This window comes from Callospermophilus lateralis, chromosome 16, assembly GCF_048772815.1.
Source record: "Callospermophilus lateralis isolate mCalLat2 chromosome 16, mCalLat2.hap1, whole genome shotgun sequence".
NCBI classification, from domain to species: Eukaryota; Metazoa; Chordata; class Mammalia; order Rodentia; family Sciuridae; genus Callospermophilus; species Callospermophilus lateralis.
This window is the reverse complement of record NC_135320.1, coordinates 75,185,064-75,204,644: the sequence shown is the minus strand read 5'-3', so window position 1 is coordinate 75,204,644 and position 19,581 is coordinate 75,185,064. Positions and strand designations below refer to the sequence as shown.

At 34.3% G+C, this 19,581-nt stretch overlaps 1 protein-coding gene across 4 annotated transcripts in view; it reads right to left on the bottom strand.

Moving 5' to 3' along the window:
• The window catches only part of Tbc1d31 (TBC1 domain family member 31), a 70,598-nt gene that overhangs the window by 20,966 nt on the left and 30,051 nt on the right, over positions 1 to 19,581 (bottom strand). For 3 of the 4 annotated variants that reach the window (XM_076835692.2, XM_076835693.2, XM_076835694.2), the window contains exons 8-16: positions 19,357 to 19,533; positions 15,700 to 15,779; positions 15,463 to 15,609; positions 12,083 to 12,216; positions 6,673 to 6,806; positions 6,062 to 6,241; positions 4,527 to 4,759; positions 4,100 to 4,252; positions 2,858 to 2,993 (exon numbers count right to left, since the gene is read on the bottom strand). In XM_076835692.2, coding sequence (XP_076691807.2) covers positions 2,858 to 2,993; positions 4,100 to 4,252; positions 4,527 to 4,759; positions 6,062 to 6,241; positions 6,673 to 6,806; positions 12,083 to 12,216; positions 15,463 to 15,609; positions 15,700 to 15,779; positions 19,357 to 19,533 — 1,374 coding nt within the window. Of the gene's footprint in view, positions 1 to 2,857; positions 2,994 to 4,099; positions 4,253 to 4,526; positions 4,760 to 6,061; positions 6,242 to 6,672; positions 6,807 to 12,082; positions 12,217 to 15,462; positions 15,610 to 15,699; positions 15,780 to 19,356; positions 19,534 to 19,581 lie in introns of those variants that run through there. The other variant, XM_076835696.2, reaches the window with a different exon arrangement.

The window sequence follows — 19,581 nt, the reverse complement described above, 5'->3', positions numbered from 1 at the left end:
TACAGAAATACAGAATGTTTAATCTTATGAAATATAATGGTTATTTAATGTTCTTTTTGATTTATACTTTTTATAAATCAATTTGACAATAACTTCAGGTTGGACTTTACTGTGGATTATTCAACTTGTGTTTTGATCAGATAGACATAGCTCATTTAGAATTCGCCATTCTCTAGAATTGGATTTCTTGAAAGCTTTTCCCTCCTATATACTAGACGGTTCAGATAAGACACTTTGAGAGAATCTTAGAAATCATCTTAACTATTTGGTTGCCTAAAGCCCCAATTATTTTTAGCAGTGAGAATAAAATACATTGTATGTATTTCAAACAAAACAACAAACTGTAACCAATCAGTTGTCAATTCCCATTCATTTATTTTTTATTATTATTTTTTTAAATTTTTTTAGTTGTAGTTGGACACAATACCTTTATTTTACTTATTTATTTTTATGTGGTGCTGAGGATGGAATCCAGGGTCTCACATGTGCTAGGTGAGTGCTCCACCACTGAGCCACAACCCCAGCGCCCCCATTCATTTATTCAATAAACATATGATGATTGAATTACCACCTTCAACTACTGAGGGTTAGATACTGTTGATTAAAAGACATGCTATAAAATAGCATGTAATAGGAGAGGCAATAAAAATGAGAATATGGTGGGACTTGCAAAAATACACATCCTAGGGATCAAAGAAGCTGGTCCACCTTAAGGCTGTAAGTGGGAAAGCAGCTGGCTCAAAGATGGGGGGGGCTTGAGTCTAGGAAGCAAGAGCAGTGCTGAAGCCAAGGGGTGAAGGAGCTGTCGGGCACAGTACAGTGTGCCTTTTAAGGATTTCAGCTACAGAAGTTCACTGCTTATGACATAAACAGCCACCCGTGCCAGAACAAAAACAGATCACTTTGCTGCTAACAGATGTCTGAAGTTACATATACATGTCACTTTGGACTTAGGCAGTCTTTCCTGCTGGAGCTGAAGAGGAGCATTTGCAGTTGGGAAGGGTGAAAGCATGTTAGAACAGGCAGCTGGCAGAGTAGGGGGCTAGAAGGGCGGTGGATGCCTGACCATGTTGCTGAAAGGACATTAAGATACTCTGACCACAAAACGCTTTGCCTCGCCTCAAGAACTGGAAATATAGGCTGGGGCCATGGCTCAGTGGTAGAGCGCTCGCCTAGCATGCGTGAGGCACTGGATTCGATCCACAGCACCACATATTAACAAAATAAAGATATTGTACCCACCTATAGCTAAAAAATAAATATTAAAAAAAACCCTGGAAGTAAAGATTTAAGAGTTCTGAGCCTGCCTTACTTTTGGGGAAGAACATATACTCTTTGAGAAAAATGAAATATTAATTTGATCCACTAGATAAGAGAATAAAAAAGCCAATTAAAAATTAATTAGCTTTAGCCAGACGCCATGGTGACTGCCTGTAATCCCAGCCACTTGGGAGGATCATAAGGAGAATCTCAAGTTGGTTGTTGAACTTTTAAAATGTGACTTGTCCAAATTGTGGTGTTCTGTTAAGTGTAAAATGAATAGTGGATTTCAAAGCCTTAGTAAAAAAAAAAGTAAACAAATAGTCCACCAAAAATGTTTTTATACCAGTTGAATACTGAAGTATTGATGTACAAACATACTGATTTGAATAATTAAAATAACTAAAATTAAGATAATTAAAATTAATTTCATTTTTTTCTTCTTACTAGAAATGCTTAAGGCTGAGGCAGGAGGATGGCAAGTTCAAAGCCAGTCTCAGCAAAGAAGGGAGATGCTAAGAAACTCAGTGAGACCCTGTCTCTAAATACAATACAAACTAGGGCTGGGGATGTGGCTCAGTGGTCGAGTGACCCTGAGTTCAATCCCCAGTACTTCCCAACTAAAAAACAGAAATACTTAAAATACTATAAAACTTAATTTGGTACATGGCTCACAATGCATTTCTAGTATAATGATACCCCAAAGAACACAGAGGCCCAGCAAGATATTCAACCTTAAAAACAACAACAAAAAGGCAAATTGATATAAACCACTTGTCACCTATCAGGTTGGCAAATATTAAGACTGATGCACCCAAAATGAACTCCTCTAGGGCATGGAAATTTAAGCTAAAGATTAAAATATCTTAAGCTGCTTTCATGCGGAAAATGTACAATGTAGCACAGTTTTGTAAAAGAAACATTACAAATAACCTAAATGCCCAATAGCAAAGGATTAAAGAAACTATGGTACATTCATCAATGAAATAGTAGCAATAGTAGGCTGGGGTTGTGGCTCAGTGGTTGAGCGCTTGCCTCACATGCAAGAGGCACTGGGTTCGGTCCTCAGCATCACATAAATAAATAAATTAATAAAATAAAGATATTAAAAAGAAAAAGAGATGTTAAATACTTAAAAAAAAAGAAATAGTAGCAATCACACACACAAAAAAGAGAAATACAGCAATAGGAAAAGATATTCAACATATATCATTTTTAAAGGCATGGTATAAAAACAAGTTGTAGGGAAAATAATCCCATTTTTTTAAAAAATATAAGTGTAATTACTTTTCCATGTATAGAAACAGCCCCAAAAAACTGTGCAATCAATTTATTTTTTAACAGTTTATCTCTGAAGATGAAAAGATGAAGCATGGAAAAGGTTCATTTTTAACTCTATATATTTTATACTGGAAATTCTACATTGATAATACATAAATATTTACATTAAAAAGGAATCTTTCCCCAATCACAATTAACTTCATGATTAACTGATACGGATACATTTTTATTTTGGAGAAACAGTCATCAAGAATACTAGTCAATTTGACTAGTTACTACAACTAAAAAAAATATATAAAAAAACAGAATACTAAACCTTTCTCTCAATTTCATCATCCAGTCTTTGTAGTTCCATTTCACGTTGATCTTGCTGAAGCTTCAGAAAACGCCTTCTAGCAGCATCTTGTAAGTATAATTCCTTTATCTTCAGCTCTCTTTTCACAGCAGCTAATCTTAGGTGCAAAATACATCAAAGGGAACATTTCCCAGTACAGACTTAATTTTTTCACAATAACAACCTGCAACTTATTTTGATGCCACTTGCCCATTTAACTGGTGCCATGGTAACACAATGTGTTTATAACACCTAAATGAACAATGCCCAACTTGTAAGTCCACATGTCTGCATGTAAATGATAAATGGCCCCCACACAATGGGCTATTCTTCTCACACTCGCATTTCAAACAGGTCTACCAGTTAGATTGTTTCACCATGAGCTAATAAACTTTATATGAAGGAAAAATGCCAAAAAATACTCCAATGTTACCAAACGTGACGTATGCTTATTCTTTTAGAATTTTAATAGAATGCTAAAAGCTCAGTTCTGTAATTCCTTTTAGAATTTTGTTTCATAAAATTTCACCCCAAAATAAAAATCAATAAACACAGAAACAAGTTTCCAAACAGGCCTAGTCTAATTGTTTATCCAATAATCATAATTACACATTTTTACCTCATTAACATACTCCTGAAAAAGCATTTAATATTTCTTCCCTTGTTCTCCAAATGAATAATGAGAATTATTTTGTTTCAATTGTCAGGTCACATATTTATGTTCAAAACACAATTTAAAAAATTATACTCCAGGGGCTGGGGTTGTGGCTCACTGGCAAAGTGCTTGCCTTGCACATGTGAGGCACTGGGTTCGATCCTCAGCATCACATAAAAATAAATAAACAAAATACAGATACTGTGTCCCTCTATAAAAAAAAAATTGAAAAAAAAAATTATACAGTTATACTCCACTTAATGTAATTTACCCAGTATTCTATTACAAAGCATTTCTGCCTACTGTAATGTTTCTAGGTAATCTTCTTCAAGGTACATTAGATCTCATATGAACTCTGAGTAATCAGTGAAAAGTTATATTCAGCATAGCTTTAAAATTATATACCTTTTTTGAAAGGTGGTATACATTTTTTTATTAATTACACATTTGCTTAATGGAAACTAAACTGATAATTCTGCATATAGCATTGTTCCTATATAAGAAATGGAAGAAAAGAAAAGTTATTCAACTGACTCATGTGCATAGTTTTTTTTCAGATGCAAACATACCTCTGTCTTTGCTGCATCATCTTTTCCTCCTCTTGCAAGAGCATTTCTCTTCTTGTTTCTTCAGCTTTACGGAGCAGCTCTTGTTTCTGGTACCATGCTTCATCTTTGATTCTTTGCTGGTCCACTTCAGCATGCATATCTTCAACTGCCTGCCTTAAGGAGACAATATTTATTATTACGAAAACACAAACAAGAAAGCTTAGTGATTTAGTCCAAAGACAATCAAAACACAAAATGTATACTTGATTAATATGCAGTAACTGATTTTACTTCCAGATTAAGAATTAAATGTTTAAAGATACCTCCAGTCTTCAAACTTTGATTTTGCAAAAATACTTAAAATTTAATAGATTTTTCATTAAAATTTTTCTGGCTTATATTTATAACAGATTTCATTTCTATCAAAGAACACGTATTTCATGATTACCTCTCTCTCAAGTAATCCAATTCATCTTTCCTTATTCGTTCTCGTTCCTGTGTCTGATAGTCCACAATAAACTTTGGATATTGATTAAATATTGGATATTGTCCTTTTGTCAGTGCAACAAAAACATCCAGCACATTGTCTGGGTGAATGTGAGCAGGCGTGGTCTCCATGAGATGATAAACTTCTCTAATCACAACATTTATATCCAGGTTATTCCGATGGTGAAAAAAATACTGTAAGAAAACTTGATGTTTAAATCAAGATTTACCTAACAAAACAATTTTGAGGCAGAGTTAAAGATTTCAGAAATATAAATGTGAATTTAAACATTTTTTTTTTTTTTGGCAAATTCACTGAAGGCTTTCTTAATCCAAGTTTTAAAATAAAGATTCAATTTTGTATTTTCAAAATATAATAAGATGCCACACCTATATTATGAAATTTTGAAATCAAACAGTTTACATTTTAACCGAATATGAAGACTTTCATTAGAGTAGAAAAAGAATGCTTTAACAAATGAGACCACTTCCACTGTTTGGATTTTTAGAAATTCAAAATCCAAAATAAATATATTAGAAAATAAATTAGTTGGGTGGCTTAAAGATATCTGAAATAGTTCTATATTATCTTGTTCTGGCAGATCCAATTTCTAAAATACATATGTATGTACTATGTAACCAAAAAGTAAAAGTAAAATTTAATTTGGTAGAAATCACAAAATTGGTTACAAATACACACAAAAACCCGAACGAATTCATCCAATCCACCAAAAGAGACTCCTTTTTAAAACCATCTCCATTCTGTACAATGCCCACATTCAGATTTTCATTTTTTTTTTTAAGTCAATCTCTTACTGACAACAAATGGTGTTTACAACATTTTTATCATGTGGTAGATTCCATCTATTCACTATATTTTCTAAATTGTCCTACATGTAAATACATTTTTTATATCGTCTATCTTATAAAGTTTACTATTAAAGTACATTAAACTATTAAAAAAAAAACAACCCCTTCCAATGCCTTCTTTCAGTCACTTTCCTACCAAGCCCCTGGACCCTCAGTCACCATTTTGCATGTGTAATAAGCATCCCAACCACCGCTAGTCAGATAGGTCACTGATAAGATCATTACAGAATAATTGACTACTGAAGTGGGCAACATTTTTTACAAAGGCTAAAGAAAAAAGAAAAAGAAAAAAAAAATCACAAAACCAGGGGCTGTAGCTTAGTAGCAGAACACTTGCCTGCTCATAAACTCAATCCCCAGTGCTGATTTTTTTAATTAAAGAAAAATAAATATAAGCACAAAACCCCAACGTTATCATAATTTTCTTCTGACACCATGACTGTAAGACTCAGAGCCTGCTGTCATTGTTTAATCACATACAAACTACAGGGATGCAGTCCAATTTGTTATCCATTATATTCCTGCCATCTAGCACCACAGCCTAACATACAGTAGTAGGTGCTCAATTATATTTTTCAACTGAAATAGTTAAAATTTGAAAACCTTCTCTTAAGAACAGATATTTACCTCAAAATCATCCTTAAGAGTACAACTGAGCAAAGGAGCTCTAGAACATATGTTGTAGGCTACCACAGTCATCAGCAGAAAGGAGGGATGGTTGGAAAAGACGTTGTCAAATAATTTGAGCCATTCCTCTCTTGTCAGTACTTCTGAGAACACAGTTTCAAGAAGAGGCCAAGCATACAGCTAAAATAAATGTGGAAAAAATTCATTAGTTTTCTAAAGAAAAATCAAAATGAAGTCATTGATAATATTCTCTGATATTCAAGCTATGAAAATAATTATATTAAATACATAATTATGAAAAAAACTACCTCTTTGTAGACTTTAAAGAAGGCAGTTTAAATATAAAGAATGGTTTACTGTTTTATTTTTACTGGGGATTGAGCCCAGAGGTGCTCTATCATTGAGCTACATCCCCACCACTTTTTATTTTTTACTTTGAGATAGGGTCTTAGATCACCCCCAACTAGCTAGGATTACAGGTGTAGGCCACTGCACCTGGCTTACTATGCTTTTTATTGTATGCCTTCACAAAAATACAGTTCCATTTATACCAGAATCAACGCTGACTCCTCAAATAAGTTATGTTATTCTAAAACTCTTATACCTCTTACCTGAGATGTTATATCATGAGCTATGAAGTGCTGCAGCAGTTCCTTGTCATGAAATGCTAAAATGTTTTCTATTATACTAAGAATATTGATAGGAGGATTAGGAAAGTATTCAAACCAGTGTTGACACCAATTGACTACAAAGGAAAAAGAAAAACAGAAAATTTATCTTTAAATACTTTTCTATATTATCGAAGGGTCTTTATAACTCTTAAATGTATCCACTCTTTCTGTCCTCAATATATCCAAGAATAAAAACATAACCTTTTACATGTGTTCTTAGAATAAGCGATTTTTAAAATTCTGTTAAAATAGAATCTTAGGTGCAAACTTTTTCAGAGTAGTAAATGAAAATGTGTCAATTAGAACACACACACACACAAACACACATACCTTTCCAAGGTAATTCTTTCTTTAAAAAAAAAAAAAAAAAAATATATATATATATATATATATATATATATATAATATTTTAGTTGTTAATGGACCTTTTTATTTTATCTATTTTATTTATTTATATGTGGTGCTGAGGATCAAACCCAGGGCCTCACACATGCCAGGCAAGCATTCTATCACTGATCTACAACTCCAGCCCCTTTCCAAGGTATTTCTGATCTTAGTTACAGGATATAGGATATTCTGGTTTCTGGGACCTCCTGTTTTATCCTTCTCTTGAGTAAAGGATCCCTTTTATAAAAGGTTCCTATGCAGGTGTTCCTTAAATGTGCTCAATGTTAATATGCCTACCTCCTTAAATCTATTAAAATTCATGCATTATCAAAGTTAGAAAAGCTTTGCCAGGTGTGATGGTGTGATAGTGCGATAGTGCGTGCCTGTAATTCCAGATCCTTGGAAGGAGGATTGCAAGCTTGAGGCCAGCCTCAGCCAATTAGTATCTCAAAACAAAAGATTGAAAAGGCTGGGAAAAACAAAAGGTTAAAAGGGCTGGGAATGTGCTCCGTGATAGAGTGCCTCTGGGTTAAATTTTCAGTACCAAAAAAAAAAAAAGTTAGAAAAATGCTCACAATTACATTCTTACATATTCATACACACATACTTAAAACAGATGTCTATATATTGTAGCCTTTATCCATTAAATGACAATTAAAAAGTCCCCATTCCCAGGAAAAGACTGATTATTTATAACCATAATAACAAGTACCACAGGAACTAGTTTTAAATTTCATTAATCAATGACATTTTGTTTCAGTAAACCTGAATTTCATAACCAACCAGCAGTACTCTCTGAAAGTCAGCTAGTCCAAATTAGACTCCATTTCACTGAAAAGGTTTCTAAGGCTGACTTAAACTCACTGCCCTGTGTAATCAGTGTAGCCAGCAAAAAAAGGTCTTCTCAAAAGATAATTGTTGGGCTGGGGATGTGGCTCAAGCGGTAGCGGTAGCGTTCTCGCCTGGCATGCATGCGGCCCGGGTTCGATCCTCAGCACCACATACAAACAAAGATGTTGTGTCTGCCGAAAACTAAAAAATAAATATTGAAAATTCTCTCTCTAAAAAAAAAAGAAAAAAAAGAAACATCTGCTAAAAAAAAAAAAAAAAGATAATTGGTTGGTTTTGCTTAATGCTTCAACTGTCCTTTAGATTAATTCATATATATATATATATATATATATATATATATATGTAAATTTATATATATATATATATATTATACACACACACACAGTTTAAAATTTTTTTTTTAGTGGTAGTTGGACACAATACCTTTCTTTCTTTCTTTATTTTTATGTGGTGCTGAGGATCGAACCCAGGACCTTGCATGTGCAAGGCAAGCACTCTATCGCTAAGCCACAACCCCAGCCCCATATTAAATTCTTTTTTTAAAATTAATTAATTGATTTTAATTAGGTATATATGACAGCAGAATGCATTTTGATTGATCGTACACAAATGCAGCACAACTTTTCATTTCTCTGCACATGACGTAGTGTTGCACCATATTTGTAGTCATACACATACCTAGGGTAATGATGTCCATCTCATTTCACCATCTTTCCTGTCCCCACACTCCCTCCCCTTCCCTCTGGACTGTAAGTTCCAAAGCCACACAGACACATAGCAGAGTAAAGAGAAAGGATGGTATGAAGAGTCTATGTATTCCAAATAATACAGAGAAGTGACTGTTTGCTTTCAAATTTTCTTCTAGGCACCATCTGGACTGTAAGTTCCAAAGCCATACAGACACATATAAAGTCAGGGTTCTTCAACTCTATTAATTAAATTATATAATTTATATAATTAAATATATAAATTATATATATGTATATATATTCTGCTTTTTAATTTTAAATACAGGCTGAGTCTCCTCTATCTGAAATGTCTGGGACCCAAAGTGTTTCAGATTTCAGTTTTTTGGGTTTTGGAATATTTGCAAAACTTTACCAGGTGAGCATCCTTAATCCCAAAGTTCTGCTCCAAAATCTGAAAATCTGAAAGTGTCATGTTGACACTCAAAATTTTAGTTTCTGAATTTAGAATTTTCAGATTAGGAATGTTCAACCTGTATTGAGTTGTGGTTTCATCCTTTGATAGTAAGCTCTCCTACTTAAAATTAGCAAAAGAAGTCTTTATTAACAGAATATTGTATTTCATGTGGTTTGTAGGGACTTTCTAATTTTGGGTTTTATTATATTATTGAGCATTTAAATGTGAGCTAGATGATTAAGTCATAAATAAAATCTTCCAAAGACTAAGTTTGAAAAGAAATATTTCAATTTCTCAAAATTGCTCTTTTAAAATAAGTTAATTTAAAAAGGAAAATTGGGTTCAGCAGCATTTTACCAAGTACCTTTTATGTCTCAGACACTACAATGTCACTCTATGCCACAACACACAAAGCCCTTATCCTCCCCGTAACATTAATAGAATACTGTTTTCAAACAAGAGAAAAATCCTATCTACATTAACCATTTGCCTTAAGTATTTTTATTCCACTTTGGTACCACCACAAAAGACATATGACACACACAGACACAAATAAAGTCAGAGTTCTATTTAGCCCCAAAATTAACCACCTGCAGTGACTCTTTGCATTTATATTGACTCTTTACATTGCCTCTTTAAATCCTATGACCTCTTTACCATTCTTCAGCTTTTTTGGTAACCTACAGATATATAATTGTGTGAAGTATGATATATAATGTGAGTGCCATACATATAAGTCATTTAATTGGAAAGGAATCAAAAGTTTGTGATTACCAAGTGAAACCAGGAAGACTTAGTGAAATAAAGTCAATGAAACTGATGTACTTTGAGAATCTATGAAAGCCATTCAATAAATACTGACACTTTGGCCAGGCTCTATTGTGCCTTATGTAATCCCAGTGACTAGGAGGTTGAGACAGAAAGATAGCAAATTCAAGTCCAGCCTCAGCAACTTAGTAAGGCCCTAAGCAACTTAGTGAGACCCTGTCTCAAAATAAAAAAATAAAAAGGGCTGGGGGTGTGGCTCAGTGGTAAAATGACCCTGGGTTCAATCCCTGACGCCAAAAACAAAACAAAATAAAACCTGACATGTAAAGACACAGGGTGGCAATCTATGCTATTGGCATAGCACACTTGTGTGTGTGTGTGTATGTGTGTGTGTGTGTGTTACTGGAAATAAACGTATAGGCTTGTATACTTACTTAAATTATGTTTCTTTTTTTAAAATAAATTATGCTAGTATATGCACACTATGAAATATTACAATCAATAAAAACACCTAAGAAATTTATAAAAATTAGGGAAATTTACACAATATTAAATATTAAATAAAACCATGATTAAATAACAAATTGCTTAAAAGCACAGAAAAAGTAGAAAGGTAAATAAGTTATGGCATACCTATAAGTTGAAATATTATATTATACAGGCAATAAATAATGCTTTCCAAGCATATGTAGAAATTTGGAAGGAAATACCCATAAGAAATTTATCAATATATTACCAAAGATTGTTTCTGGAGAGGAAAAATACTGAATTTTCTTCTGCATACTTTCTCTAATGATCAACAAAAATATTATCAAAATAAGTACAATGTAATAAAAAAGTATGGAGGGAATTATAATATCATAATATGTATGCTTGAATTTTAATTTAATTTAATTTAATCCAATTTAACAGACATGATTTTACTAATATGAAAATAATGACCCATTTGCTGGCATAGATGATGGTGGTGGGCAATGACCTTAATGGCAGCAGATTATGGAATGTGACTGCCTGGGTCAGATGCTTGCTGCCACCAACCTAATCTTGGATAACCTAAGTACTCTGTGTTTCAGTCTCCTCATTTGTGAAAAGGAGGTAATATCTACCAAATAGAATTATTGTGAAGATTAAATGCATGAACAAAGTAAAATATCTTTGATCTACACATCAGGCACCTGAGAACAGTGTCTGGTACACAGAAAGAGCTCAAATACATGTTAGCCACAGATGACAAAGATAAACAACAGGTACCGTGTGCAAAGTGCTTTACAAACTCACCAACCCAATGAAGAATAACTGCCTTTCAGTAAGTGGAGGATCTGCTTCTTTCTTCACAACCAAATCCAGTGTGAGTATCTTCTAAAATTTATCCACCCAAATTTCCCGGTTTTTTTGGCGGGTGGTGGTGGTTGTATGAGGAATTGAACTCAGGGGCATTCGACCACTGAGCCACATCCTCAGCCCTATTTTGTATTTTATTTAGAGACAGGGTCTCACTAAGTAGCTTAGCACCTTGCCTTTGCTGAGGCTGATTTGAACTCATGATCCTTCAGCCTCAGCCTCTGGAGCTGCTGGGATTACAGGTGTGTACCACAGCTCCTAGCCCAAATTTTCTTGTAAATAAAAATGTTTTTTTTTTTTATTTAATTGCTTTTATTTTTTAAATACATGACATCGGAATGCATCACTATTCTTATTACACATATAGAACATAATTTTTCATATCTCTGTTTGTATATAAAGTATGTTTATACCAATTCATGTCTTCATATATGTACTTTGGATAATGATGTCCATTACATTCCACCATCATTCCTAACCCCCTGCCCCCTCCCATCCCTCTATCCTACCTAGAGTTTGTCTATTCCTCCCTACCCCACTATGAGTCAGTCACCTTATATCAGAGAAAACATTCGTCATTTGTATTTTTGGGATGGGCTAACTTTACTTAGCATTATCTTCTCCAACTGTATCCATTTACCTGCAAATGCCATGATTTTATTCTCGTTTATTGCTGAGCAATATTCCATTACATGTTTGAAATGTCCACTTTGTGTAAAACCTGATTGTTCCACACTTTCCTGACTTAAAAAAGTAGAGAATTCTAGGATTGTTGTTAGGTGTCACAAAGGTGCCAAATCATCAGGAAAATGTTTTAAGAATTCATTCTTGGTTCATTCTGTAATCATAATCTACTTACTTATGAGAGTAGCAACGACTTCAAAACAGATAAGCTGGTTGTTCTGGAATAATTTTACAAACGGAAATGCCAAAAGTGGAAGATAGGGTGTGTCACTAAAGATGGCAGACCAATGAGCTAAAGCAGACAGGGTTCTGTGAATAAAATAAGAAAATAAAGACCAGAAAACAATAATGTCATTAAAATTTGTGAATAAAAAATACCGTCACATGATAAAAATTTCAATATAGAAGGTATTTTTGGTGAAAATTGTTCCTTTTACCTATCATCTAGATCCTTTCCTCTAAAGCAATTTAATTATAAAACCTCTTTTTAAAAGCACAAATCATGGTATATTATAAACATTGTTCTGTACCTTGCATTTTACAACTAATAATCTGTTGGAAATAGTTAATATCAGTAAATGTACAGCAACAGCCTCATAATATTTTATAGATGAATGAGAGCTTTGCACAGGCACTTTTTTTTTTTTTTTTTTTTTTAATGATCCCCATTCTTGGGCCTTTAAGAGTCTTCTAATCTTTTATAAACAATGCTGTGCTGAGTATGAGTATATGTCCATCATTCTTCATGTGGTATTACAAATTTGGATAAATTCCCAGAAGTGGAATTGATGGGTCAAAGGATATGTGTGTTTGTAATTTCAATAGCCAGACCAGGCACAGTGGGGCATGGCTGTAACCCCAGTGACTTGGAAGCTGAGGCAGAAGGATTATAAATTGGAGGCCAGTCTCACCAACTTAGTGAGACCCTAAAAATAAAAATCAAATAAATAAAAATGGCAGAGGATGTAATTTTGTGGTAAAGTGCTCCTGAGTTAACTCCCAGTTTAAAAAAAAAAAAAATCCACAACCACTACCAAATTGTCATCCACAAAGTACTTACATTCCCATCACTTGTGTAAAAGGATGCCTGTTTTCTCATACTCTTGTCAACATAATTTATTATCAACCATTTATTTCTAGGTGAGAAATGACACTTTTATTAGGAAGATCAGCAGCATCTTTTCATGTTTAAGAACGATTTCCAGTGCTGTGATCCGTATGTTAAATTCTTTATCTATTTTTCATTGCTCAGTTTTTTTCACAATTATTTATATGAACACTTCATATGTTAGAGAAATGAGCCTTTCATCTGTCATGTTTTACCTGTATTTTCTCCATTTCATGTCTTTGTGTAGAAATTTTTTTCACATGTTGAGATATTGTATTCATATCAATCTCTTTTTGATATGTCAAGCTTATTATACTTTGGATTATAATTCTCCAATATTTACTTCTAATACCTTTAAGGTTTCTTTTAAACTTTGTATTTTGAAATAATTTTTGTATTTAAAAATCACAAAAATAGAGTCTGGGGTTGTAGCTCAGTTGGTACAGTGTTTGCCTTGCATGTGTTATTGTTGTTTTTAACCTTTATTTTATTTATTTATTTTATGTGGTGCTGAGGATTGAACCCAGTGCCTCAGCCGCGTTTGTACTAGGTGAGTGCTCTACTGCTGAGCCACACCCCAGCACCTGGGGTGAGGTTTTAAGATAATCAATTTAGTATTTGGAAAACTGATTAAAAAAAAAAAAAAGTACTATGCATTTAACCTGCCTTTCCTATGTGGATTCTATCCTAGAGTAGCTAAATAATAGAAATTTTCCTTTAAAAAATTTCCCAGTTTAGGGTCTGGGGTTGTGGCTCAGCAGTAGAGTGCTCGCCTAGCCCATGCAAGACACTGGGTTCGATCCTTAGCACCACACAAAAATAAATGAAATAAAGGTGTTGTGTCCAACTACAACTAAAAAAAAAATATTTAAAAAATTTCTCAGTTCATAAAAAGAGAAGAAATGATAGAACTAGATTTTGTCAGTGTTTTGCTGATCTCTGGGGAAGTAACAGGCCTGTTGGATGATCATTAATAACCATTAACATCTCCAAAAGAGAGACAATCAGTAAACTTCCTAACAGATGTACATAAGGCCACCTACAAAGTTTTCTTGAAAAACAAAAAAACAAACACCAAAGGGTAAAAAATAAAAATCTTGTACCACAGCAGGACCCTAGCTTGATTATCATTTTATAGTAAATTTGGGACAAAAAGGAACATGGTAAATAACACCATGGGAACAAATCAGAAAACTCCAAAATATGGACAATTCATATTGTAAGTTAACTCCTGGTTTCTTCAACAACTAAATCGAAAAAAAAAGAAGGAATCAAAATTGGTAGATTAAAACAAATCTTAAAAAGAAAAACAACAAAATGTAATGTGTGCACCTTGTTTGGACCCTGATTTACCATAAAAAATTTCCTAAGACAATCAGAGTAATGGAAAAGATGATGGGGTACTTAAGGATACTGAAGAATTATTGTTAATTCTTTTTTTGGTATGATAATGGTAAAGTGCTTGCTTATCTTAAAGGAGCCCCTATCCTTTAGAGATACGTGTATAACTATTTAGTAGGGTGTGTGAAAGTAAATTGAGACAAGCCAGGTGGTGTGAGAGGGGTGTGGAGTGAGTGGAAGTACTAACACAGTAAGACTCACCTGAATGGGCAGCTACTGAGCTGGGTGACAGGCCCCACTGAGAATATTCCTTATATTCCTACGCATACTTATGCTTACAACTTTTCATAACAAAAGCTTAATTTAGTAAGTCTTGGACTCTGCACTTACATGACTGGGTCATATTTCCTAACTTCTCCATGCTTGCTTGCTTGCTTGCTCTATCTCTCTATCGCTCTATCTATCTTTCTATCTATCTATTTATATATGGTGCTGAGGATTGAACCCAGGGCCTTGCACGTGCGAGGGAGCGCACTACTGCTAAGCCATAGCCCTAGCCCCTACGCTTCTATGTTTTTTTTATCTGTAAAATAAGTTAAGTATATATATTTGTAGTGCTTAAAACACGAGAAGTACTTTAAAGGGTTATGTTCTATTATTGATATTTGTTGAGCACTTAATATGGAATATACACTAGCATAAGCATTCTAAAAGAGGTTCTCATCTAATTACTCCAATAATCTTATGATGTTGGTATTGTTAGACCCATTTTCAGATAACTGAAAGGTGAGAAGTAAAATAGCATCTCCTACATCACAGTTGTCAAGTGGTGGAACAAGGACTTAAAACTGGGTGTTTTGCCTCCAAATTCAAAACTCTTTCTACCATGCAGCTCTATTCCTGAAGATCATTTAAAAGATTCCTATTTTCTAGAACACAATGCAAACTAATTTTCATATATAATATATATCTGTTTTATTTTTACTAGTATGTAACACAGGCTAATCAAAGCTGACTGAATAATACAAAGGGAGGGTTTTAAAACATTGCAGTTTTGAGTTACAGGTTTTATATATACATATATTTCTGCAATCTTCGGAACATACCTCTGTAATACTCTGAGTAGTTTCCTACTTTTGATGGGGTATTGCTTCTGAAGGTTGATAAATGCCTCATGAATACCTTTATCTATTAGGCTACTAAATGCTGTATGATTTTCCGGCAGTTGTAGTAGAGCACGCCAAATGAACATTCTGAAATTAAAATATATTTTTAAATAAATTTTTTTTTGAAAATTTTGAAATTTTAAAAATGATTTAACAATAAAAGATTTAAAACTTTACCTGTATTTTGTTGGATATTCACCATAGCCTTTTAATAAGATTTGTAAACGTTTTTTGTTTAATCCATCTGACAATTCATTCTAAAAAAAGAAAAAAAAGAAGTGACATAATCAAGAAACTGAAAACATGGTCATCTTGTCCACGGTGGCTTTCCAACTTTAGAATACACACACAGTAAGAAATATTATCCACATCACCAGATTCTATATCACACACACTCTCTCCCTCCTTCCTTTAAGCACAGACACACAGCAAATATAGTTTATCATGTATTCTTTTCCCAGGAGAGGACTTTTTAAAAAAGTTAGTAAATTCTTCAGGTTTTGGGAGCCAACGGAAAAGATAAAAAAAAATATTGTGTAGATATTTACATAGCCATTAAAAATGTAGCCATTTTAAAATGTAAAAATTATTCTTAGCTTGAATAGCCTGACTGGGGCCATGGTTGTAATTTTCTTTCTTCCCTCACCATCTCTTTCTCTTTTTCTTAAGATTCTCAACAGTTCCCTCAAATGAAAGCACCAAGGCCAACTCTGGTGGAAAATCTTATCTGGTTCAGCCTTTTATCCTCAGTAACTTCTGACAGCTCCTTACATCTAAAACTTTCAAGCCAATTTTTAATCTTAGTAGAAAAATAATTTTTATGGGCTTTAGCTATTTTCATAAACTATCTCATTTGATGCTAACAACTACATAAAGGAGATGGGATGTTATCTTCCTTTATTCATAAAAATGGGAAGATCAGAGTTCAGTGACTTGCTCATGGTCAGGAATCTGCAAGTCCTGGCTCAAACCTGACACCCGATTTCTGTTTTAGTTCAGTGATCTCTTTGCTACAAGAAACTAAATATTCAAGAAAGTAGTGAAGGAAAGCCCAGATGATGATGAAACAAGATTCCCATTCAAGAACCAGACACCAGACACAGAGTGCAACCAGTCCAGTCAGGAGCAAAGTGATCCAGGAAGGAGAAACGCTGACTCCTGCCAACAAGATACCGGCCACCGCTGAAGTCTCTTGTTAAACAAACTATAGAACACTCTGGGGAGTTGGGGCTGAATTTTATCTGTTCTTGTCTTGGCCATCAGCTCCTGGTGCCAAGCCTCGTTGAAGACATGCATTTCTTCCCACAGCTGTGTTTCACTGAACTTCTTCCTTAGGGCTGGCTCTGGGTTCCTCAGAAGCAGCCCACTCCCTGACATCATTTGGTAGGAGATCCACATTGGTCCACTAGAGGACTGCCAGAAACTCTGATTGTGATAAGCTTTTTATTTTCATAAGTCACCTGTGATCATATTCATTAGTTTTCCCAGAAAAGGCTCTTGTAAATTCCCTGGAATGCTGAATCTAACAAAGCACCAAATCCGAAGACAGTATTACAACCATCCGACACAGGGTTCATATGTGAGACTTCAGGTCAAGTCTCGGATAGCACTCAGCTCATCTTGCCGCAGTCTGGCTGGGCACAAATCACGAGCCACTCACAGCTTTGTAGATTCAAACAGCAATTCTCTATTCCCGATCTCACACCGGCCTTCTACAAACACATTCTGGGGAAATCCACATTCTCTGCCCAAATCCACACCTCATGGGCTTCTGTCTCCCAAAAATACTGTCCCTAAGAACTCAAGAGGAACTCAGGCAGCAGGATACGCCCTATTCCCGGCAGGAATAATCTTCCTAAACTGGCAACGCCCTAAACTCGGATCCGCCCTGGTCCTTGAGCAAGGTCACCTTACATGCAATGTCTCTGCAAAATGTCCTATTTCCACGAGTCCTTCCACTAAAGAAACATGGGGGTACGCTGGCAAGGAAATTGTCATACCTACTTGGCTGATGGCTCCCAGCACATCTTCTTCTAGAGCATTCACTGAATAGGAGCAATACTACCCAATCTTTACACAGCTTTAGCTTTGTGCTGGCTATTCAATTTTTTTTAAAACTCAGTAATAGTTTCTAGGGTTACATGAAGAGAAGTCATAAAAATATAAAGCAAATCAATGACATCATTAATACACAAGAGAGAACAACAGTTACATCTATGGGGTGAAGAGAAAAGTGTGATAAGCACTTAGAAGGCTCCAAAGCTCCTGATAATGCTTTATATCTTAATGTAGAAATGGGTATGTGCAGAAAAAAGTAAATATAGCATGTCTAGTCCTGTAACCCTTAGAAGGATTGTTTGTAAGTTTGGCTCATGTTTGTGTCTAGAAGATAGAATTTGGAAGAATTTCTATCATCTTCACAACCATTAAGAATTGTTCAATGTGCCTAAATTGTATAATGTGGCTTATGATGAACACTTAAGAGTGTTCACTTTTCTCTCAAAGTCTGGAACTTAAAATATGTTAAGCAGGTGTCTATATAACCAGCAAAAGCCTTGGGCACTGAGTCTAATGATTTCCTTGATAGATAATACTTCACATATGCCTTCAGAATTTACCGTTGGAGGAATCAAGTATGCCCTGTGACCCAGGGGGAGAGTACTCAGGGAAGCGCGTGGCCTGCTTTTCTCTAGACTTCACCTTTGCTAATTGTGCTTTGGATCTTTTCACTGTTACATATGTGTAACAAAGCACAAAATCTGAAGACAGTACCAGAGCCACCCAACACAGGGTACATATGTGATCTTTTAATTTTTTTTTATTAAGTTATAATATGCTTTATACATTCTTCTCTCTGTGTGTGTTTCATATTTTAAAAGGGCTTCAAGATAAAGTTATTTAAACTAATGTGAAAAATACCAAATGTTGGTGAGAACATGGAGCAACTAGAACTCTCAAATACTGCTCATGGGCATGTACATTTGCTTCAACCAGTTGGCAAGGTGCTGGTAAAGTTCCTTTTTTTTTTTTTTAATATGTGTCATGGTAACACTGGTGTGTCTGGTTTGTGAAAATTCATTGTATACTCATGTATACTCGTGTACTCTGCAAGTGTGCATATTTATTTATCATCAATAAAGAGCTTAAAAATTCCTCTAAAATGACATAACTTATATTCTCTTTCTATTCCAAAGTACTATCAGTGCTTTAGAGGAAGTTAGGAAAACACACAAAAATTTATATAAGAAGAAAACTCACTGAAATTTCTACCCTCAAAGGTAAGTCTAATATTAGCATCCCAGCTACTTCTAGGAGGACAAAGATGGGACAATGAGCAAGGAGAAAGAAAGGCATACTTGAATTTCACCCCTTTATTATTTTCTGTATCAGCATTGTCTAAAAGGTACAACATGGGCTACAAAATTAAAAATTTTCTAGGAATCACATTCAAAACATAAATAGGGAAAATTTAGCTTAATATTGATTCTAAGTTTTCACACCTTCTTACTGTGAAAGTGTTTTAATTTACAGCGTGTTTTAAAAAGTGTTTTAATTCAGACTAGCCACACTTCAAGTATTCAGTCACATGCTAGTGGCTAGCATATTAGACAGTACAGTTCTGTACTGTCTTTTTAAAGTACTTAAACAAGTGCTACATTTATGTCAAAACATAAAATGCATAAAAGCACAATGTAATTTCAGTTACCATGTTCTTCTCTTCATATAATATTCCTTTAGGTTCCAGGACAGGGAAGTGATAATGGCCTACAAATCACAAGATTTGCCTATAATGGTATTATGATAAAACAGAATTTAATGATAAAATATTCTTACCTCTTTATTTTCAAAAGTACCAGTGAGGTCTTGTTTTAATATTCTAGTCTGAATTTTGCTATCTCTGGATTTTGTTGGCCGCTGTATTCTTCCTGAAGGAACCATCATCTTAACATCACTGGCATTCAGTTTATTCTTGGGCAAATCTTCGATTACTTTCACTAAAGGAGGTGGTGGCTGAAAGGAGAAAAAAAAACTATATGTATACACACAGTGGATATCCTT